Below are 16,567 nucleotides of genomic sequence, written 5' to 3'. Positions count from 1 at the left end.
AATAGAAACTAATACCAAATACATGTAAATTAGAATGGTTCATTTTTTAAAATATTATTATACCCAATAATACCCAATAATATTGTCAGCTATAGTCAGAAGCTGCCTTTTATTATATTTTTTCACAAGTAACCACTTTTCAGTTTCAATACGTTGGGCAGACAGGAAACAGTGAAGTACAAAGATACAAAATACGATACTACTCACTGATACCACAATATCAGCCACATTTGTTGTTGTATTCAAACATAGTAGAGGCACAGGTCCCTTGTTCATAGCTGGACAAATGAAGAAAGAACAAATGAGACAGCGGGCTCTGCGTTCACAGGATGGGGCAGTACTGACTGCACCTCAGATGCAGTGTGTCCAGGGAGTCCTGTGCTTGCAGTACACTCCCTCCTCCACTAGATGTCCTTCTTGTCTGAGCCACAGCCACAGATGCTCCTTCAGGATGCACTTTCTTGTCTGGTATTTTGAACTCAACGGATGCAAATGAGGACAGACTACCATTTTTGTTCACCCGAGTCTTTGAAGTGTCAATAGGCGTCACCTTGGAGCCTCTGCCTTTGAAACTGCTTGTGTCTTTTTTGCCACTGATGCTGTATTCATCCAGAAAGGGGTCAGAATCGCTTCCATGCGGCATGTTGTAGTAGGTGCACTTCGGCGTTAGAGGCTTCGCCATCTCCTCAAGCTCTGATGAGGATATGGCTGCAAGGGGGTTCTGTTGGCTTTTACCATGGTTCGGGGAACCCTCGCTGGCGTTCTCCTGGCCTGTGTCGATGGACGTGCTGTCCAGGTTGTCGTACATCCCCAGAGACACTGGAGGGGATTTTCTTATGAGGTGGTTCTCTTTGAGCAGCCACCGTCCTTGATCGATCAAAACCCCATCAGCGGAGTCCTTTTCTGAGGACATGCCTGGTGCAGCTTCGGCATCAGCCTTTAGTGAACTGGCTGCACTGAAATAGGAAAGATCCTCTCTGGAGGCTTTGGAGCCAGACCCGTGGGAGGTTCCTGCACTTTTTAGCCCTGCGCCTTCGGAGACGTGGGGCTCACTTGCAGCAGACAGCTTGGACCTCGGAGGTTCCCTGGGCCTCTTAGGGAAATCACTTTTACGCCTGTAGATAGGAAAAGGTTTGTCTGAAGCGTCTTCCCCGCTCTCTGTCACAACATCTACAGACTCCTGAGTCTTGTATCCTCCACTCTCTGAGGATTCGGGTCTGTAGTCTGACAAATCGGAGGTGCTCGGACTCGGGAGGCAGTTTACGCCGTACGAACTGTCACTGCTGCTTTTTGGGATGACGACTTGCTCGGTCGCGACCACTCGAGCGTTGTCTGGCTCTATCCTAATGTTCCCCCGAGAGTCATATGAGAATGTTAGCGAGGACGACTGAAGGGCCGAGTTGACAAAGTCCAGGAGCTGCTGGGATATTTCCACTGGATGTGGTCGGCTCTGCCTTCGATCTTCACCCCCCTCATCAGTTTCATTCACAGTGTCGGTCCCGTTGCCCTTTTCGTCCTCACACTGAATGTCAGATGAATATTTGGTTGACGATTCACTGTTTTGTTCTATATTCCCTCCTTCACAGATGCTACTTAGCTGATTCAAAGATACTGTATCTCGCAGGCCTTCACAGTCCTTATCACCAGGAAAACTGTCTCCATCTTCAGCCTTTGGTTCTTCCTTTTCTGTTTGCTCCGATCCTTCACTTAACTCACTATCTTCATGATCTTCCCTCTTCTGCTCTAACATTTGCCCTCCAGTCTCCAACTCGTACACATCTTCTCTCTCATCTGCTGATTCGTCCTCCATTTTATTTTCTTTCTTCTCTAGTGCTTTGCTGATCTCCTGAACATAATCACACGTTTGTTCTTCCTCTGCGTCCCTGTCAGATTCGCCCTCATCTTCCTCCCTCTCTGTAATTTGCATTTCTGTATTTTCTACATTATCCTCAGTATCCTCATCTTTATCCTCATTCATGTCCTCGTACTTATCCTCATTCTCATCCTCATCTTCTTCCTCATTCTCATCCTCATCCTCTTCTTCATCCTCGTCCACATCTTTGTCCATATAAGATTCTTCCTGTTCTCGCTCCTTCTCCTCCTCATCCTTTTCACTATTGTTTTCTTCACTATCCAACTCTAGTTCATCTTCTTCTACATCTCTTTCTTCATTAACTACAAGCATTTCTTCTCTTTCCTCCTCTTCATCTCCCTCCTCACGTTTATTTTTCACTTCTTGTTCCTCATCTGTCTCCTCAGCAACCTTCTCTGTTTCATCAACTTCTCCCTCACTATTCCCCTCATCTACTTCTCCTCTTCCCTCCACTTCATCAGTAGTATTTAGTTCCTCCTTTTCCTCATCTGTGTCCTCAGCAACCTTCTCGCTAACCACCTCCTCCACATCTTCCATTTCACTCGTCTCATTTGTATGGGTAGATCTTTCATCCTCCTCATCCTCATCTGTCTCCTCAGCAGCCTCCTCCCTCACACCTTCTTCCTCACTCCTCTCCTCTGTATGACTTGTTTTTCCTTCCTCCTCCTTTTCTGTTTTCTCAGCAACCTCCTCACTGACCGCCTCTTCTACGCCTTCTTCTTCTTCACTCCTCTCCACTCCTCTTCCTTCTCCCTCATCCTCCTCTGTCTCCTCTATTTCTTCTTCATTCTCTTCAATATTTTCTGCATGTTCAGTAGTTTCCTTCAAATCCTCCTCCCTTTGTTCCTTAACATATTTCTCCACCAGCTGCACATCTTCCTCCTCATCCCTCTCTACCTCCTCCTGCTCTTCAGTATCCTTCCCAGTTATCCCAGTTTCCTCAACATCTCCTGCTTGTTCTTCAGTCTTCTCCACCTCGTATCTACCCTCCTCCTTCTTCTCCCCTTCGTCTTCTGTCTCCTCATCAATCTTCCTGTCGTCTGACTCTTCAACACTATTATTGTGTTCTATTTCTTGCTCTTCTGCATCTGACATTCTCTGTTCTGTCCCTTCCCCTTCTAATGTCTCCTTCTTCTCCTCTTCCCCGTCCACACTTATCTCATCTTGTACTTTCTCAACGGATTCCTCGCCACTCTCCCGTTGGTCCTGTTCCTTGACGTCAACCTCTTCTGTTTCCTCCTCTCTCTTTATTTGTTCAAGCTCCTCACCTTCAGCATTGTTTATCTCTATTGACCCTTCGTTCTCCTCCCCCCTCTGCTCCACTACTTGGTCTTCCTCTTCTGCCTCATTCTGGTTTAAAGGTTCATCTATTTCTATCTGTGAATCTTCTGAATCTTTCACATCAGGTCCTGCTTGCTCTGACTCATTAACCTGTTCACAATATATGTTTTGCATCGTATTTGATTCTGTTTCTCCATCACTGTTACCCTGTGTTTTCTCAGTAATGTCACCAACTAAGCAGGTTCTAAGAGGTTCTGATGATTCTTCTCTTTCTTCATTACATTCCTCAACAAACTTCTCTACTTCTTCCTCAGAGTCTGATAGGTTTTTTTCAGTTTCTACAAAAGTACTCTCCTCCACAGGGTAAAATGATCTAGCATGGTGGATGGTTGAAGAAATCTCTGCTCTGAGGTCTTCTGGCAGGTTCAGCTCATCCATGAGCGCATTGATACGCACATTCTGATCCTCAAAGGCATCACCACCTTCAGAGACCACATCCAGGGCAAACTCTGTTTCTGACACTCTGGGAGAAAGGGGTTCACTTTCAAGCCTTTCCCTAAAGATCATAAAATCTCTCCATCGCTCCCTAAACTGAGAAGACGCTCTGCTTTGCAGATCTGTCAAACTTGCCTTCTGCACTTCTTCATCCTCAAGGGCAGAGATTTTCTGCAGTGATTCCATCATCAGCATGGCCTCCGAGGTACTTCTTGACTGGTGTTCATCTCCTTGAGCTGAGCCCATTAAGCTATCTCTCAGAGTCATTACTGACAAGAAAGACAGGAAGGCTTTACATGATGACCCAAACACTAATGCTACTTGTGTTGAGAAATCAGGAAGGCTGTTGGATTTCTCTAGATTGGATGTTGCGTTGGTGTCAGACACACGTCTGATGCACTGAATCGATGAGCAAAGTTGTCTCAGGACAGGTCTAATCTTTGCTTTCGGGCTCAAAATGTTGAATGAAGTGGATTCATTGTCAGCCGGACCAAGATCCTCTGCAGATTTATGTGCCCTCAGTCTGTTATCATGCAGTCCAGGATCGATTCTGACACTTGGCATTGAAGCACACAAACCTCTTGACTTCTGCTCACTGTGCAACATCAACGACGCCGGTGCTTCATGGCAAAGAGGAACTGATAAGCAGGAAATTGATTTCTTGACGGCATCACTAGGTTGTGAATCATGTTCATTTACGTTGGTTTGACTTCCATTGTTTCCTTCTGGTTCAGACTCACCACCAATCTGAAACACAACCTTTGTCTGAGGTTCTGGTTCGTTTGGAAATGTCTCCTCTGTGTATGGCACCTGGTCTGGACTGACCTTCTCCAACCAGTTCTCAACATACTGGTGGATTTCAGAGGGTGTCGGATTTAACAAGGGCATGGACACGCTTTCATTTATCTCAGGAGTTTGATTGGGGGGCAGAGTTCTCATTTCACTCATGGATTTTGGTTTGCGAACTGTCGATTTCACAGGCAAAAGGTTTGTTTTAGGTTTTAAAATGTCTGACATGTTCTTTTTCATTTGAGGTCTTCCGCTTGGAGTGTTTATATTATGACCATTGTCTTTAGCGGCCACTTTATTTGTGCTTTGTCTCTTGGGTGGGGTCCTTTTCACATTTTCAGTGCTAGTTAATAAGGCAGAGTCCTTTTTGGGGGTCTTTTCATCTTTAATTGATTTCTTAGACTGAGGTTTGTCTGGTTTCTTTTCGGCTTTGCTATTAGCGCTTTCGGGTGAACTCTGACTTTTTTTCCCCACACTGGCATTGCTGCTATTTTTTGAAGGACTAATGCTTGTCTTTTGTTTTTTATCTGAGCTACTGGTTGAACTCTTCTGCTTCCTAGCAGGTTTAATAATCTTTTTATCCTTCTTGTTTTTAGGCGTTTTGTCATTTTCTACTGTCTTCTCAATTTGGGAGTCTGTTGCTGTAAGAGGCTCATTCTCAGCCACTGAAGACAGATCATTCATAATCTTATGTGCTGAACATACTGGATCTGATGACAGTGATAACATGTCTTCTTTTTGCCTTTGTAGTGAATCAGCGGTAGGTGGCTTCCAGCTAAAATCAATGTCGTTGCTGGATGAACGTGGCCCTGAAACTGTAGATGGTTTGCTGTCTTTTACTGCCGGGGAATCGTGCAGAGCTGCACCATCTGTGCTATATTCCTCATTTGCAACATAGTTGTCGTAGCAGCCTTGACTCTCGTAAATATGCATCACAGTTTCTGTAACCTCCATCCCATTGCTTTCTATCTGAAGCACTTCAGCTGCTCCTGACGACCTGATAGAGGAGCGGGAGCCTCTGTTGCTCGCTCCCGCAGATGCAGTTTTTCGAGGTTTTGGGACTGGCCGGTTGCTGTTGCTCTTGTGTGTGATGACACAGTATCCCTCAGACGACTCGCCATCAGCTGTCCTCTCTATAAAGGAATAATGCCCCGTAGTGTTCTCATGAACCCCTGACTCTGTCACCATCTTCACACTCTCGACAGACGCCTTTTTCTTCACATACCGTGGACCTGGTGTAGGTGTACGTTTAAAACTTGTTTGTCCTTTTCCCAGGGCGGCAGAAGTCCGGCCCTCATACACCCCATCATTAAAGCCAACAGCCTTCCCAGCTCCACCTGAATGGTTCTCCTGTTTAGTTTCGTCCTCGCTGATGCTAGAGGAATCTTTGGCAACGGCGTTGTTTGAGTTGGGTGAGCTATTGCCTGACTCAGAAATCGAGGCACAAACTGTCCCCTTCCTAAGGCTGGAACGGCTGAGCGTGGTAGTCCAGTGGAGCATCTCCTCCTCCTTGATAGTCAGACGCACTTTCATTTCTACAGTCATGCTGCCATCTTGATTCACACGGAAGGACTTTTCAATGTCATCGTCGTGAGGTACAATAATAGAATGTTGCTCCGTGTCCACCCTCCCATATTCACGTGTCTCTATTGTTGTGTGATGGGGGTGGGCCTCCCCTTCAAATGACCCATTGGGCTGACGTACGTGGCTGTTCATGCTTCCATTAAGAGACTTGTTTATCTGGTTAACAATATATCGCTCTGATGATAAGGAGAAATTCCTGGAACCTCTTCCACTTGAGAGAGATTTGTTGTTTTCTTCGGTTGACGGCATGTGACGAGAGGAGAGTTTTGGAAAGAAAGGGAGGAAGAAGAAAAGGAAAAATACATTTTAGAAGATAGAAGGCATTAGCTTGATACAAATGTTTCTGAAAATGGTTTAGCCTTTTATGTACGAGTAACACGTACGAGCTCTGGGCTGCAACGTAGACGGCTCCACAGTTTCCACATACATGATCTGTGCCGTCTGGCCCGTTCTGTGAAAACTGTAGTTGCCTAATCTGAATGGCTCATTGCCCGCTGCCACAACAACTCCAGAGCACAAGATAAGTGCAGCAAGACCGTCAACCTGAGACAAGAGGAGAAAGCAGTGAGATGTCAGTGGCAACGTCAAAGAAAACACTTGCTATATATTCAACACAACTGTACGCGAGCTCTACCTTTAACACTGAAAACATTTTAGCCTCCATAAAGAGTGATTGGAGATCACAAACCACAGGCAGTTTAAAAAACGATACGATTTATTCAAAGATTCTGTTGTGACCTTTAACAGGCCTCTTGTTGTTGTTAAAGGACTCGAGGGATTACAGAGTGATAACTCACTGGGGGGTAGAGATTTTGATAGCACCTGTTAGCGCTTCTTGGAATACTTACAAAGCGCAAATCAACAGAGGGAAAGTCTGCCAATCCCTGAACGAGAAATAACTCAAAACTAATTCTGACCTCACACTAAAAAGGGTATATGGTATCAGTCATTTTATAGAACTCTACTACTCAGATTATTTAGTCCAAATAGTTTAAGTTTCACGTATTTCACAAAAGCTTTTTTGTTTTTGTTTCAGATTGAAATGGATTCACAATCCCATATTTATTTCACCAGAGACTTACTCTTCTGCCATCAGTGGAGTAAAGTTTCAGCACTGGGAACTGCAGGATTTGGGAAAGGTAATCCAGCAAAGCATCAAACGTTGGTGCTATTCTTCTGTGCAACACAATTGTGCGTCTGACAGTGGGGTCCTTATTTCTGATGACAACAAGCTTTTTTGGCGTCCTCACTGCCACCCTCTCAGTGACCCTTGCTCCTCTGTTGTGGACATCATTCCTTCTGCCAGACTGAAGTCCCTGTTGCCGCCGCCATCGCCCTGCACTGAGGGGTCTGGTGGTATTCCACGGTACCTGTCGCCGTTTCACTTCATCCAGGTTCAATGGCTTCACCCGCTTTTGATCAGAACACACATAAGATCCCCCATCATGCAAGTCCTCTAAAGTCTTAACAAGGTGGGTCCCACGAGGTGTGGTGATGGTCCGCACTCCAAAAGGCAGAGGCACTTTCTTAGAAAGAGCATCCAGTAAAGCATCAAATGACTTGAAAGTGCGAGCATTGATGACCAAGCGATGCCCACTGAATTTATAGTCACCACTTTTATAGAAACACACTCTTTTGGAAGCAGAGGGATCAGAATTGGGCTGTAAGGGTCTGGACGGCAACGTCTGCCCACTGCCAGTGGAGAGACTCTGAGCAGTTGGCTCCTGGACGGGTGTGTTACTCATGTTGTGTAGCTAGAAAGTACAGTAATAGAGAGAGAGAGCGTTAGTGTATCTTTTATTGTACTTCATATGTGAAGGGTCAAACTTTGAATACATTTTTCAGTTTACTTAAATATTGTTTAGTTCCCTTAAATAATATTATACGGTTAAAACTTATCTTAAAATGTTTAGGTTTTATTAGAAATAGTGACTTGAAGTTGACCAGTGTCGCTTTGAATTAGTTGACTGAAATGTTTTAGTTTCTTCAATATTATGTTCCACTGAACCATCGAGTTAAAACTAAACAGATCTTTTTCAAACATAGAACACAGGTGGTAACATATGTCACTGTTAAAGCTGAACATATGACTTAATCTAACAGAGCAAGATAATTCAGCAGCACCTTCACTGTAATCTCCCATACTATATGCGTTGCTATAAATGAAGCGAGTCTTTTTGTTTTGGAACAAGGAGAGCAGTATGATTTTCATGACAATCTCTACTGTAGCTCATTATGATGCAGATATTAAGTCCCAACTTTCAGCTGTTACTGTGAACAACACAGCATGTCTGACCACAGACATGCAGTAGAGTACTACACATCAACAAATGACACCACAAAATCACTGACAGTCAGACAAGTGTCACACTTCAAATGTAATTAACAACGCTTACCGTCTTCCTCACATTCCCCTCAATTATAAGATCTAAAACAACAGAAAGTGTTCATCGGGCCTTCATCTGAGCACACGCAAAGCTCTGAGCAGCGTTCCAAAGCTATTCTGGGACATGCAACATCCTGGCCAATTTGCCTAATCTTTGCGCACACTTAATCAGCACTTTAAGGTAACAAGCAAAGGAAACACTGAGAAACAATTCTCTTTAACATACACTATGATATAGACTTCTATCAGTAGGAGAGTTGTAAATTTGTTGTAATTATGTTTTTACAAATTAATAGGTTCTAACATGTATTTATTTATTTAGCTGATGCATGAATCATAGCTTACATATCAGGCTGGATATCTGAATAAAAGTGACAGGAAATAACGTTCCTCCTATGCATCTTCATCAGCCATGACTTTATAATAATAGTAAATCTTTACTGCTCCAAACAGGCACCACAGGTGGCTTGCACTATTTCTAATTTGCAAGCTGCCTGCATAATCAGATTTGAGAAGTCTTGGCCTAATAGGGATTGAGGCCCAACAGAGACCTGCTGACAAGCGTGAGGTATAAGAGCATAAGGTCTTAAGAGAGCACTTTTACTTCACAGCAGGTACTGAAAATCCAGCACAGATTTCAGGCAACACCATGCAGTAGTATGTTTACTCATTGAGTTTAGTTCCCTACTGTATCGCATCAATAAGAATTAAATAAGATCCCACCTAGTTTTGGTACGCTGTGGTTAAAATCATAGCATCAAAGGGTAAGAGCTGTGTCACTATAGTGCAGTTACCAGACAATGTGCCAGTTACCAGCTGCCCCTGACTGGGAAGAAGCTCCTAATACCTCCTACAGGCATGTGTGTCCAGGAAGAGGAGGCGGGCTGGTGGGGGAATTGTAGGACGGGCCTCTGGAGGTCACACAGAGGTCAATGTGAGAAGAGGATTGACTGCATTTTTTTGTACAAAGTCTATAATGATCATCACAAATAGTTTTTCCGCTATTTTTAAAATGTTATAAGAAGATTAAATACTTATATGAAGTATAGTGCGGATGTACAAAATAAGGTTTTTTATTCTAATTAGGATAATTTGCACAGATTTTCTAAGATTTAGTCGCTAGACATGTCACATAATGATCTGCTTGGATTAGAACACTCTGTGCCACATAAATTCAGTATGAGATCAACATGTGCCTTGATTGTGGCATAAATCCTCACACGCAAAGGTCTCAGCTTTGACTGCACCAAATGTTCCATGAGCATTTACAATAACAGGTATTCATACAATATACTAAAAACTGTCAACTATGAAGCGAAATAACACTTTACACACACTTACAACTAACCTCCTGTGAGATTGCAAAAGAACTCAAAACCGAAATAAATAAACACCATCAATACACAAATGTCTACAGAAACGTTTTCCAAAACTGCTGCTTTATACTTTTTTACTTTAGCAAAGTTTTCTGGGCCAAGTTGACTGATTTCATGCCATCACAATTAGCTATAAAGTAAAGTGGGCAAATTTAAAAAAATTGTAATCAGGGGCCATTTGTCCCATATGTTTTAATTTAGTAAATTACTGAAATGTACGGCTTGTTTTGTGTTTAAAGCTGCGTATGTGAACGTGAAGATGATTTCAGTGACTCATAAAACTGCTTGCATTTCTACAATCTGCACGTTGGCGCTATCTAACGACATGCGGCGTCAGTGCCCGAATGCGGGGTTTATTTGGCAGCAGGAGCACAGACGTTTTAAGTTATTTATAGTCGCTTTAACGCGTTCATGAATTTGCATGTATACATTTTTCTGGTTAATACACAGTAGATACGCACGCTTTCAAAAGCGATTCGGGGTTCTGTTTCCATTAACCGTCCTTCGACTCAGCCTGCATCGATTAGTCAGGTCTGATGCACAGCGGCGGGTGTGCGGTCCCGGTCTGCTTCGTAGACGCCGCCGCCGCTTTCACTTCGGTAGTGCGGGCTTTGTCGCCAATTTTCTTTCCCGTTTTGCTCCTGTTTTTTTATTCCATCAGGTCTGTCAACATGGGCAAAAAGGAGGAAGAGGAGATCATCAGAATTGCGAAGAAGATGGATAAAATGGCGCAGAAGAAAAACGGGGTGAGAATGAATGCTTACCTGCCCGCAGCTAGACTGATGTTGATGTGGACGTTAGCTAACGTCAGGGCTGAAGGATGGTTAGCCACAGATTTTCTAGCCTCTAGCACATTATTTAATCTAAACACGTATCTAAACTAGACGGACTCTACAACACAATACGATTGCAACTATTCGGTTAACTGCAACAAGTTGTGATTATATTTAGCCGCAGGTAGCTAACTCGTTGGTCTGTTTACGTTATCGGCTAACAGTTAGCTACATAGCAGCGTATTACTACTTACTAGCTATGTTACTCACAACCACGTATAATATAGATGCTGTACTTTTAAGGTAGATGGGTTTAAGTAGCTCGGTGTCAAAATGTAAAATCAAAAGTAAATACGCATTCTTTGAGCGTCGGCATTATGCAAGAAGCATGTGATGGAACGTTAGCTGTTTTGGATGCTTAGCCATTAGCCGCCTAGCTTCAGTAAGTATCGTTTCTGCAAGTAGCCTTAATAGGATTGAAGCTAGCGGCTGTACTTGTGTGTCAAGTGTCAACATTGTAAACACCACAACCCAGACATGTTTTAAGTGTTTTGTTTCCGGTCAAACTCTTAAAGCCCGCTTCCCTGTCTCCAAACACTACACTCGATAATCACTTGTGTGTTTTTGAACTATTATTACTATTGAACTAAGTTTTAAATCAAAGTTGGGTGGTCTGATCTTCACAAATCACTTGGTAGTGTATGACTATGGTCGAGTAAATAAATCCAAATGAGACCAGTGAGACATGGCCAACACATCTTCTGTCCCCTCTGCAGGCTGGAGCGTTAGACCTACTGAAGGAGCTGCGCAGCATCCCCATGACTCTGGAGCTGCTTCAGGTACTTTGGCTTTTCTGGCCCAAGGGCCATCATGGATTCACAAAAAAAAACTGAAACACTGACAGAAATATCTTTCCATAGTCTACCAGAATTGGGATGTCCGTTAATGCCATCCGTAAGCAGAGCACAGACGAGGAGGTGACATCCCTCGCCAAGTCCTTGATCAAATCGTGGAAGAAGCTTTTGGGTAGTTATTTACTTATTTCATCTTTTCAGTCTACATGCTATATTCAATCATATGCTTGTGTTTAGAAAGATACATTTGATGAGTTGGACTGTTCTTCATAATAGCAATTTAGTAGTTGTTTGTTCACAGCTTTGTGAGGTCAAGCACATTTGATTCTTTGCATATTGTTATGCATTAGTTTGTTTACACCAACTGTCAAAAGCATCCTGCTTCACTTTCCCACCAGTGTTGTGAGTGACTGTGAGCTGTTTAACAGCACAAACATATGAACTGCAGCCAACAGTTTCAGAGAAGGTGCCAATGAGACATTTTCACCTGAACACTCTGATAGCTCAGTCAGCAAAGCAGCCATTTTTAAAGAAATGTTGCTTGTGATTGTTTGTGGTGGTGGTGGTGGTTAGCCCTTAAACCCACAGAAAGAAGCTTCTGGGTGTGATCTCTGTGCCTACGTGAGCTTCCTCCAGACACTCCAACACTTTGTTGCTCGTGAATGGTTGTCTTTATGTATCATCCCTATAATAATCTAGTGAGCCTTTAGCCAGCGTCAGCTGTCACTGTCTTCACGCTGACATTTCTATTTAAAAACATATTGGCAAAAAAGACCTGAACAACACAACAAAGGAAAGCTTTAAAGGAACTCTGTGAGGCAGGCTATGTTTTCCTAACACAGCGCTCTTTGGCTGTCAAGCGTACAAAAGTATTGATTTCACTTTTGTTGGCTTTCGAATGTATTGCTTTCACTTTTATAATTTTTCTACTGTAGATGAGCCTGGAGGTGGAGATAAATCTTCAGATGAGAAGAGGAAAGAGCAAACAACACCCGTTGTTTCTCCATCACAGGGAAGCCCAGAGGCAAAAGAAGAAAGGTAACACATGAGCTCTGATATTTGTTAGTATTAAAAAGCGCAACCACTTGAATTTACATACGCTATTGAAAGCATTTTATATAATTTATTAATGTGCTTTTCTTATTAGCTTCCATGGCTGATTTATCTCCTCTTACTCCGATAGCAGTTCCAGTAGTAACTCCAGCAGCAAGAGCGAACCCACTGAGGTTGGACCCAACACGTTAATCAACACCTTCCCTCGTGCCCCCAGCACCTGTGACTCTATTAGGATCAAGTGCCGAGAGATGCTGGCCAATGCTCTGCAGACGGGAGGTATTCCACTCCGCTAGAATATCAACTGTCATTTCTCCACATAAATGTGTCTGGTTGGTAACAGTTTCTACAATGTTAAACAATTTGTCCACTGTTTGACTTTTTGTTTCTCCAGATGACTACATCGCCATTGGTGCTGATTGTGATGAGCTTGGAGCACAAATTGAGGAATATATCCTTTTGAGAGTGTCGGGGTTTTACTGAGTTTTACATTACTGTTCCCACTTGTTCTATATGATAATATAAAGTCTAAAATAGGTTTGTTTATAGTAGTAGTAGTAAAAATCAAAACTTAATTTATTTCCTTGACCTTATATCACGCATTTTCCAAGAGTTTAAGAACACAGACATGAAATATAAAAACCGCGTCCGAAGCCGGATCTCAAATCTGAAGGACATGAAAAACCCTAATTTAAGGAGGACTGTGCTGTGTGGGAGCGTAACCCCGGAGCGCATGGCGAAGATGACTGCAGAGGTCTGTTGCTGTTGACTTAAAGTTTAGGGAAGTGGCACACATCAGTAGCAACATTAAAAACATTCCAACACTGTTCTGGGACTTGTCATTTTTTTAATTTCTTTGTCAGTGTCAGTTGTAGCAAAAGCTTCAGTAATGACATTCATCTGCAGGAAATGGCCAGCGATGAGCTGAAGGAAATGAGGAAGAATTTGACCAAAGAGGCTGTCAGGGACCATCAGATGGCCACCACAGGAGGCACTCAGACTGATCTATTCACCTGTGGCAAGTGCAAGGGAAAGTGCTGCACCTACACACAGGTAGGAGATCCCACCTGTATTTTAACTGTGGATGATATGGGTGATAAAGAACTCTAGTCAGTTATCTATGAAAACATGATTTTGTTCAATTAGGCAGGAGCTGTATTTGCTTGGTATGATCTTGTCATCTTGAAGATTTTTGTACTTTCAAAAATCTCCCAGGTTCAAACTCGCAGTGCTGATGAGCCAATGACCACGTTTGTCTTCTGCAATCAATGTGGAAATAGATGGAAGGTATGTTGGTTGATGTGGGCTTTGTTAACTCGGGTCAGCGCAGGGATTTGTGTAACTATTTCTACTAAGCCATTGCTTCTGAGCAGTGTCTCACAATATAGAGCATTTGTATTTTTCTTCACTTTATAATTTGGCTGTTGATTTCTTCTTGTTTTTTTTGTGTGTGTACTAGTTCTGCTGAACCTGCAAGCGTCATCCACGGCACTCTGATAAGTAGCAAAATTCCTGGACCAGGTTTTATCTATCTGCAACAGATTGGAGCTTCATATTCTGTGCTGTATGGCACACAACGTGCCATAGGAAGATGTCACTGCAGTTAATATTTGAGTAAATATCCTGTTCATAGATTGAGCTCATTGTAACGTTCCTATTGCCCTCTCCCCAAATCTCAGAATTAGTTGTATCCCTCTGTCAGATATATGTGATCTATCTTGTCTCATTTTGTTTTATCTGCATTTTTTTATATCTAGTTTTAACACTTTGCACAATGTTGTTTTACTTCCCCTTGACAACATTGCATTGATTTATTTAATTTCCCAATAAAGTGTAATCCATTTGATTAAAAACAAGTGTTTTCATTAGTCGTCTCTTGGAGCGTCCTTAGTAAATGTAAATGTTTAACATAAACTAATGTAATCAGATGTGAGAGGACGTGTGTGTGGAGGAGTATTGGTATTGGTGGAATATTCATCACATCAAAGTGAATGTTGATGTATGCATATTAATCTCTCTGGAGAACGGATCAGATCATTGGTTGAACCGGGGAAGCAATTGTTTCCTTTTCCTCCAGGTTTTTTTTAATCGCCAGGTGCAACCACTCTGTCGATGAGCTGTTCTGTTCCCACAGACTGAACCAACCGTTGGTGGGTTTTAGTAAAGCTACGTGTAAATGCTGCCTAATACGACATGCTGATGAAGCGGCTTCTGTCTATAGGACAACATAAATAAGTCATTTTCCCCCACCTTCCAAAGACATGCAGTAGGTTAATTGGAGACCATAAATTGCCTGCGGCTTCGAATGGTCTGTCTGTGCTGTATGTGTGGTGCTGTGATGGATGGCCGACCTGTCCAGGGAGCACCACCTCTCACTCAATGACGTGAGATTGGCTCCAGCACTGCTGCCATCCTTTCAAGGACGCACCAGCAGGATAATGGCCCGATCGTCCCGTTAGTTTCCTTACGTTTCCTGAGGATTCATAGGACTAGTAAGAGATTGTTTTGGATTTATTGAAGTACATGTTCTTCAGACCTGTTGGTAATATTCCAGTAATATTCAGTGTATATGAGCCTCATACACAAACACAGGCAGTGCGAGCAGCCATCTGTTGATTCTAATGTGGCTTTTTTTTTCTTTCCTTTGTTTTAAATGAAGCTGTTGGAATTTGAAAATGTATTTTTTGGACATACTCTAACTCTTATCTCATCACGATTAAAATAGGACAATGTTCTCTTTGAAACCAGAATAACATTTCAGTTTCAAGAGTCACAAGCTAAACAATTTGGGGATGCTGCATCGTCTGAAGCCTTGGATACTGAATGCTACATGAACATTTATATATATATATATATATATATATATATATATATATATATATATATATATATATATATATATATATATATATATATATATATATATATATATATATATATATATATATACATATATATATATATATATTTTTTTTTTTATACTTTGAATGTGCTTGAATGATTCAATTTCATCCGAGTCAGTAAAATTATTGTGCTTTATTTTATCTTAACCAAAATGCCCACAAGTCATTATTTTCTTGGAGAGTAGCAGAAAAAAACTGAACCATATACTGTAAACATTCACATTAGTTTTTTTAAAAATGTATTCTTCAGTAAACTCAGCGCAAAATAACACATTGTATATAGTAAACAGAAGAAGAAACAACATTTATAGGCATCACTCCAAACCATTGGCTTAGATTGTGTATTGAGGTTGATCTGCGCCTTGTATCCATCAACTCAAATTGCACATAGTAAGTTAAAGTTAACTCTAAGACAAGTACAAGTGCCACCGTGAAGCACACAGGTTGGCAAGAAGTTCAGATCAACCAGCCCTATCCTCTGATCTTTGTCCTCCGCGAGAAGACGTGTGTCGTCATCAACCTCCACGTTACAGACGGGACCCATGTAGTCACGACAAAACACATGCAGTAGTTTGGCCAATGAAAGGGAATTTCCAGTAAACTGGCTTCATGCTCCAGTGACTGCACGAATGGCAAGAGTGTGAAAACAACCACTGCCCATGAGAAAGATGTCGTAAAATTGAATGTCAAGGCACTTCCCCATGTGAGGATCTTGTCTTTGAGTGACATGTAAGTGAGGCAACAAAGTAATTGAACTAAAACTATTTGAATACATTAAAGTCTTTAACACTTGGCAACTCCAATTGTAGTGGATGGAAACACTGTTGGTAAATGAAACACAGTTTGAGCTGTAGCTTTGGTGACGCTGCCTGAGCTCAGCACTCGCTGCAAACGGGCCACGCATCCAAACCTTCCAAGATCATTCACAGGTTCAGTTTAGAGTATCTGAGCGCGTTCCTTCAGCCGTTCAGCCTGGACGTGACAATGTGGCCCACAGGTAGAGCTGCGCACTCATTCCTTCATTGAAAAAGACTTTCAGCTTAATCTGTGTCTCCTTCGTTGCGTCAAAGCATCTTCGCCCAATGTGTCGACAGCATTTTACTGCATTTGGGAAATTGGCCTTCTGGAGACGGCTCGTGCTACAGTACAGCTCACCGTCGCTCAGCTCAGCATCAGAACAAGCTGTGAGCACAGGTGAGC

General features: G+C 42.4%; 3 protein-coding genes across 6 annotated transcripts in view; 1 reads left to right on the top strand and 2 right to left on the bottom strand.

The window, feature by feature from the left end:
- Positions 1 to 80: 80 nt before the first annotated feature.
- LOC114843854 (oxygen-regulated protein 1) lies at positions 81 to 10,385 on the bottom strand. Of its 2 annotated transcripts, XM_029130636.3 has the most exons (5): positions 10,246 to 10,385; positions 9,203 to 9,319; positions 7,105 to 7,776; positions 6,406 to 6,565; positions 81 to 6,255 (listed from the first exon to the last, which is right to left on the bottom strand). In XM_029130636.3, exons 3-5 carry the CDS (start codon positions 7,765 to 7,767, stop codon positions 323 to 325), a joined length of 6,756 nt encoding a protein of 2,251 aa, XP_028986469.1. In that variant the 5' UTR covers positions 7,768 to 7,776; positions 9,203 to 9,319; positions 10,246 to 10,385; the 3' UTR covers positions 81 to 322. The 2 variants fall into 2 exon arrangements, with proteins under 2 accessions (XP_028986469.1, XP_055359994.1); XM_055504019.1 differs by lacking the exons at positions 9,203 to 9,319; positions 10,246 to 10,385 and adding an exon at positions 8,419 to 8,537.
- Positions 10,282 to 14,320, top strand: tcea1 (transcription elongation factor A (SII), 1). Its single transcript, XM_029130641.3, has 10 exons — positions 10,282 to 10,530; positions 11,334 to 11,396; positions 11,478 to 11,583; positions 12,347 to 12,449; positions 12,595 to 12,743; positions 12,859 to 12,915; positions 13,064 to 13,218; positions 13,371 to 13,517; positions 13,680 to 13,751; positions 13,924 to 14,320. The coding sequence occupies exons 1-10, from the start codon at positions 10,321 to 10,323 to the stop codon at positions 13,930 to 13,932; spliced, it is 1,071 nt and encodes a 356-aa protein (XP_028986474.1). The 5' UTR covers positions 10,282 to 10,320; the 3' UTR covers positions 13,933 to 14,320.
- Positions 14,321 to 15,485: 1,165 nt separating this feature from the next.
- The window catches only part of rgs20 (regulator of G protein signaling 20), an 8,898-nt gene continuing 7,816 nt past the window's right edge, over positions 15,486 to 16,567 (bottom strand). For all 3 annotated transcript variants that reach the window (XM_055504023.1, XM_029130642.3, XM_041068143.2), the window contains exon 5: positions 15,486 to 16,567. This exon is cut by the window's right edge and continues 1,274 nt beyond it. The gene's annotated coding sequence lies outside the window, so the exon portion shown is untranslated.

Source organism: Betta splendens, chromosome 17 (assembly GCF_900634795.4).
Source record: "Betta splendens chromosome 17, fBetSpl5.4, whole genome shotgun sequence".
Classification (NCBI taxonomy): Eukaryota; Metazoa; Chordata; class Actinopteri; order Anabantiformes; family Osphronemidae; genus Betta; species Betta splendens.
The sequence above is the reverse complement of the archived record's forward strand: the minus strand, read 5'-3'. Positions and strand labels throughout refer to the sequence as shown.

Excerpts from the sequence above, each read along its gene's own strand:
- LOC114843854 (XM_029130636.3), bottom strand. The coding sequence starts at position 7,767 with ATGAGTAACACACCCGTCCAGGAGCCAACTGCTCAGAGTCTCTCCACT. Across the intron at positions 6,566-7,104 it reads ACTCCACTGATGGCAGAAGA|GTTGACGGTCTTGCTGCACT; the intron begins GTAAGTCTCTGG and ends CTCTTGTCTCAG. Across the intron at positions 6,256-6,405 it reads TACGTTGCAGCCCAGAGCTC|AAAACAACAAATCTCTCTCA; the intron begins GTACGTGTTACT and ends CGTCAACCGAAG.
- tcea1 (XM_029130641.3), top strand. The coding sequence starts at position 10,321 with ATGCACAGCGGCGGGTGTGCGGTCCCGGTCTGCTTCGTAGACGCCGCC. Across the intron at positions 10,531-11,333 it reads TGGCGCAGAAGAAAAACGGG|GCTGGAGCGTTAGACCTACT; the intron begins GTGAGAATGAAT and ends TCCCCTCTGCAG. Across the intron at positions 11,584-12,346 it reads ATCGTGGAAGAAGCTTTTGG|ATGAGCCTGGAGGTGGAGAT; the intron begins GTAGTTATTTAC and ends TTTCTACTGTAG.